A 6,000-nucleotide genomic window follows, 5' to 3' on the forward strand; every position below is an offset into this window, starting at 1 on the left:
ATTCTCTCCCTGTATGCTGCCGATACTCCCTGTTTTCCTTGCACGTTATTTGGTATGAAAAATAAAAGTTTATCGACGATTTCCTTGCTTGTTTGTGTCAGCAGGCGAGAGAGGCACAGAAGGTAAGGAGGAATTGTAAAAGGGTTGACACCCAGAGCGACCGGCGCGCTTTTGTGAGAGAGAAAAATGATTTATTGCCACCGAGGTGGTTCAAACAGAGTTCACGGAGAATTGTTGTGGAGGCGCGGAGGAGCTAAATTATGGGCTTGCTGAGCTAGTATATCACAGATTCTATCTCACATTCAGAGAGTGTGTTCAAGGGTGTGAGGCAAGGAAAACAAAAGCAATTTAATTATTTTACCCATTTCAGTGACGCCTGATGTATACTGCTAATTCACCCTTTAATAATAATGCTGAAAATAATAATAATTGGCCGATTTTTAGGTTTCTAATAGAAGACCTGTACGATTAAATGTAACATTCGTTGAAGAGTCTAATACATTTTAAACAATCAGTTTACCATAATTATAATCTGAATATTATTATTGACAATCATTTAATTTAATAATCATTTTAATGTTGATAACTGTTTCACTTGGTAAGTGTCTTTGCACTGACTTATTTTAAAATAGTCAATTTATTGTAAACAAACAAACAAATCCAAGGACGTGACTCCTGTGTGGAGGTTCAGGTGAAGCCTTAGTGATGGTGGCACTCGGGGTGAAACGGAAAAGGGGGAAGGCTCCTCTTCTTCAGCCTGAGTGCATAATCCATCACTGCAGAGAGACATCTAAAGAGGGTCTCCTCGACAGCTTTGTTGTGAAACACCAGAAGGAACTTCTATCCAAAGCCTGCTTCTGCCATAAGATTGATACTATCACAGGGTATAAATGCAATGCTAATAACTGAGCCTGCAGAACACTCCTATTTTGGATGCACTATTTGAAAATTTGTGAGAGCTTCATTATTTACTTATATATCCACTTTGCGCACATTTGTGCATTGCTGAAATTAAGAAATAATGTTTTATGAGATTTTTTCTTCTTCTAAAGTTTAACTCAGTTAGGCCACCATTTATGTAGCTTTAATCCCAAATTACTACCCCAAGAATATTTATTATGGTGGGTTTAAATAAAGTTGTAGAATTCATGTTTTCATTTAAGTGCTTTGCACCTTTGTGTCTAAGATACTAAGTTTGTGTATTTATTTTCCTTTCTTCTTTACTATAAATTGAAAATGAAAACTGGCGCACATAAATGCAGAGTCTCTTTGTAGAGACTCCATAGGCCTACTTCAGTGCAGCCTTATTAATGCAAATACGTCGTATCCTCCTAAAGAAAAAAAAATCTCTAATGATTGCCTCCTTTGTCTTTGTGTGGCAATGACTGTCAAGCCTTTGTTTGACCACTCCCAGTGAATCTTATTAAAGCAAGGCTGCACTTCCACTTCGTCAGTTAAAGCATATGTTGTTATTTTTAAAAATGCCCGCCGGTTTCTAAGGGCATTTGAAATTTGGCAAACTATGTTATCAACAATGATTTAAAAAAAATGTGTTTGGCAGGCAGAAAGCAGCACCATTTCACAAAGTCGATGGTAATATCAGCGTAGGTTATATAAATACGAAATAAGTGGTTTTTATATCTCTATATTTAATTTGAAAAATCCACCGGTCCACCTTTAATTTTTTGCTGTTTAAAATAAAAATAAAAAAATCGATAAAATAGCAATGACTTCTTTGGGATAACCCGTTATCTTCCAGTATAATGTTCCAGGTCATATCGTAGCCCTACAGTCGAAGGAGCTCCTTGCCCGGTATCGGAAAAATAAAACCTACCATGAAAAGTTCAGGGTGTGCAGCTCCAAGTAATAAACGCGTCCTGTCAGGAGATTTACAATATTACAAGAAATCAATGCTCAGTTAGAAACAATCCGTTTTCTCACCACACAATGTAATCTCTAACTGACCCCCACTCTCCGTAATTTTGCTCTCCCTCTCCGTAAACAAATCTGTGTCTCGTCTTCTCATTACACACGTGTTGGCGTCTATTCATATTCTTTTACATGTGTTTTTTATCCTCAGGCAAAGACTCGTAGGCTGCAGCTCATAGAAATGTTGTCTGAAGAAATATCGCTGAAGCTTCTTCGGGCGTCCCAAGTTGTCAGCAGAACACTTTGCAACTCCAGAGCACTTCTATTGGAGGAGAAACACACGTGACTCCGGCACCCTTCTGGTAAATATTATTCAAATGCTCCACATGGTTACTCCTAGTGCGCTTCCCTACATGTTTTTCTCCATGTTGGTTAATTTTGATCTGAAATTAGACAGACAGAAGTCCTGGTCTTAAGGGCTGTTGAGGGATTTCATTTTTTTTATTTGAGACAGTTTGATGAGTTCATGGACCCCCAACAGTCTGCCCTCCCACTGCAGCTGCATGGCAACAGTTTAGCTATGGACTTTGGACAAGTGCCAGAACTGAACCTTGGATACAATGGAGGAGGAGCAGGCCAAGAAGCAGAACTTAATCAGCAAAACATGACCTCCTCTGCTACTGTCAGTTCCAGGTTGAACCCAGGTGAATGGTTTCAGAGTCCTCTGGAGCCTCTGGGTCAACGCCATGCCAAGGACAAGCTGGACATCAAGGGTAGGAGCTGTGGTGTACTTACCATCTGCCACTCAGGAGTCATTTTCCCCTGGATGAATCCACGGACGACTAAGCAATCTGGTAACTCCTGCTTTGTTTATTAACTTTCTGCAGCTGTAAATAATGGGACAACAAATGATGCACAATTACCCTAGGTACTCGGATGTGGAGAATCTATTAATCCTAAAACCACTTTATAAGTCAGACCTCTTGTTGCATGAACACACCGCCTTACAGTTTTTGTCATTCATACCTGATTACAAATTTATGGGCAGCCTACGTCTCACTAGTCAGTACTTAAATGTGTCACCTGCATAATTTATTATGCATAAAAGTAGTTTCACCAGATGTGCAGGCTATTCCCTCTCTACTTGGTTGATTAGATTTGTATTGGAATTAGTGATAGTGTTGCAGCACAAGTTAAACACACAAATGTCACACAAGTCAATGGGCTGCTTGGTGCTCTTTGTTCTTCTGATTCTGAGGGGATAAAATATCAGCAACAGAAAAGTGGCAAACGTAAAATCTCTGCACTCTGGATCTTCTTCCTCATGGGCAAAATAAACATAACCAGGTTTATTATCACTAACAACCATTCAAAGTATTTCGAAAAGTATCTGTTCTTAACATATGTGTTTATTTAGTTTTGTGGGCTTACTAAATGTTTATCTTATCTTATATTTGATTAACATTTCATTGTTCTGTTACATTTTACAGAGAACCATTTCAGTAAGAGAAAAACAAGTATGGTGATGTTATTTTAAAGCTCCTGAGATGAGTTTTTAGCTCTTTATAAAACAGAATGATGCCCGTTTATGAGCTTCAATAGCAAGTTAAGAGAAGAAGATTGATTATTTTTATTGTGTTACTATTAATACCTGACACCCCTACCACAGGGTGTGTGCCAGATGGATTTTTAACACCCTGAAGATGTGTTCTTTTTTCCCAAAAATTTCACTGCAAATATTCATGCTGAGAAATACATTTGAATGTAAAAAGACAGCAGGTGTGAGATTTGTTGTCATAAAACCCTAACCTATGCATGTACACAACAAGATCAGGAAAGCGACAAGACAAACACCTTTTTCACGAGGTGTCCCCAAAATTAAACAAATCAAAGACTCCACATAGTAGCTTTAAAAAGAGCTGGACAATAATCGCTATCTTAGAACCACAATCAAGATGGTTTACAACCAGGACGCTCTAGTCTGGCAGTATTGTTAAACAGTTTCCTCTTTCAGGTCACTTCAGGCCTTATTAAGTATCATTAACCCCACATGTTATGTTGTTATCAGCAAGGCCCCAGTATCGCTCATATACATGTCAAATGGAACCTCTAATGGTGGTTATTTTCAGTGCTGCTCCCAAGGTACCTTTTAAGTGACTGAGATGGGGATTTGACAGGTCTGCTTCCGCATGGAGCAGTGATTAATGTGGCCTGTCAGACTGCTGCAGTGGCGTCAGATGTTTCCCCCAGACTGTTTCTTCAGGAGGTAACTTTCCCCAAACACATGAAACAGTAGACAGTCGGTCTTATAGACTGACTTAGCCTGAGTGACGACACGGGAAGAGCTGAGGGCTCCTACTTTGTCCCCGACTGATTTGGTGGAGGATTAACATGGAAGTCCTTCAGTGGAGGCTGTACATTTCAGGATAGACTTGTTAGATATAGTGCTTTTAACACCCTCTTATTTATGTGCTTTTCTCCTTCATCAGTCAGTGGAGGTGTGGTGGCGGCCGGTCAATCAGGAAGAGGAAGCGCCAGAAGGGAGAGGACGGCATTTACCAACAGCCAGCTGCTGGAGCTGGAGAAGGAGTTTCACTTCAGTCCTTACCTGTGTCGCCCTCGCAGGAAGGAAATGGCTGGCAGGCTGCGGCTTACAGATCGTCAGGTTAAGATCTGGTTCCAAAACCGCAGGATGAGATACAAGAAGGAGCACAAGAATGAAAAGGTGGCAGGTTTGTCTCCCAGTGACCCTTCAACCAGCTCATGTGCAGACCTCCTGGGGTTTCCAGAAACATGTGTTGTAAGAACTTCCTCCTCTGAAAAACTGCACTGCGTGGATTATGCTCCTGTTGCCTGCAGTATTGGTCAGTATTTTCCCCCTGCACATCTGCCCCATCAGAGCTGCATACCTCCATCTGTTGGTCCACTGCTATCCTGCATGGGCGGAGATAGTCATCACCATTCCAGCATTTCAAACTGGCCCTAGAGTCCAATATTGGCGGCCTCCTGTGCTCATCAAAATCGTCCACTTTCACTTACTCATGAAAGACTTGAGGATGTCTGATTAGCCTCCCTGGGCTGAAATCCCCAAAACACACATGTTCAGCATTCATGAAACATTTTAATTAAAATATGTGAATGTATCTTAATTAAAGGAGAGCTGCAGTGATATAATTTGTGTTACTCAGGCACAGAAACTGAAGAATGCAGGTCTTTAAACTTGCTGTATATATTGTATTTAAAAAGCATGCAACAGGATGTTCAATCAATTTTTAATGACGTGGTTGCTGTAATGTTGTGGCTTTTATGTCGTTGCATGTTAAATGCATGTGGGAACCAAACCATTTCTGTGGTTTTCTATTTCCCACTGTTTTCATATGACAGCTAAGTGGCTCTAACTAATTATTTTTTCTTTCATATGTCACATTAGACCTCTTTCTTCATGATTCAGCTGACCACTTGTGTAAAATGTTTAAACTGTGAAATGAGCAGAACAATGTTCACATGGAAGGATGTTTTTATTTTTGTTACAAGCATTAAAATGGTGAGTCTTTGATACCGTTTCTTGATTAATTGAGATGTCTCATACTGTACACGTTTATTAAACGCATTTGGGAAATCTGCAGTTCTTGTGCACTGTTTACATGATTCATTGCTGATTACAATTACATTTTTTCCCCAGTGATATTTCATTATCAAGATTTTTTTAGATTAGATCCCACATGAAAAAAACGAGAGCGATTCTGTAATGAAATTAAGCCATACCTCAGATTCATTGAAAACTCTGCAGTGTGCTTTCAGGTTGCACAATCCTGCCACACAAACCTCTCCCCGGCTCCTGCCTCTGAGTTCCCTGCCATTAATCACAGAGACAAGGCGGGCTTTCCAGCACTCCAACTACATGCTCTGAACCCACTGGGCACCATGACAAGATCTCCTGCCTCCTCCTTTCCAACCCCTTGCCTTTTCAGAAGCCAAATTGTAGAGCTGCAAGTTGGGGCTGGCCTCCTCAGGGGGCATGTTAGCCATGTTAGCTTAGAAGACCTTCTAGTTCACAATGGACCAATGAGGTTTAGTCATTAATGACAATAGATTATCTTAAAAGACAATGACAAGGCTTTCCTAACAGCA

At 40.3% G+C, this 6,000-nt stretch overlaps 2 protein-coding genes across 2 annotated transcripts in view; both read left to right on the plus strand.

Moving 5' to 3' along the window:
* Positions 1-2,695, plus strand: part of LOC306834309 (homeobox protein Hox-C10a-like) — a 53,112-nt gene extending 50,417 nt beyond the window's left edge. The window contains exons 4-5 of the mRNA XM_079360151.1: positions 2,081-2,231; positions 2,557-2,695. The gene's annotated coding sequence lies outside the window, so the exon portion shown is untranslated. The remainder of the gene's footprint in view (positions 1-2,080; positions 2,232-2,556) is intronic.
* On the plus strand, positions 2,389-5,494 carry LOC306834313 (homeobox protein Hox-A3-like). The gene is made up of 2 exons (XM_079360155.1): positions 2,389-2,723; positions 4,359-5,494. Exons 1-2 carry the CDS (start codon positions 2,396-2,398, stop codon positions 4,853-4,855), a joined length of 825 nt encoding a protein of 274 aa, XP_079216281.1. The 5' UTR covers positions 2,389-2,395; the 3' UTR covers positions 4,856-5,494.
* The last annotated feature ends 506 nt before the right edge of the window (positions 5,495-6,000 follow it).

Source organism: Symphodus melops (genome assembly GCF_947650265.1).
Source record: "Symphodus melops genome assembly, chromosome: 13".
Classification (NCBI taxonomy): Eukaryota; Metazoa; Chordata; class Actinopteri; order Labriformes; family Labridae; genus Symphodus; species Symphodus melops.

Excerpts from the sequence above, each read along its gene's own strand:
- LOC306834313 (XM_079360155.1), top strand. The coding sequence starts at position 2,396 with ATGGACCCCCAACAGTCTGCCCTCCCACTGCAGCTGCATGGCAACAGT. Across the intron at positions 2,724-4,358 it reads ACGGACGACTAAGCAATCTG|TCAGTGGAGGTGTGGTGGCG; the intron begins GTAACTCCTGCT and ends CTCCTTCATCAG.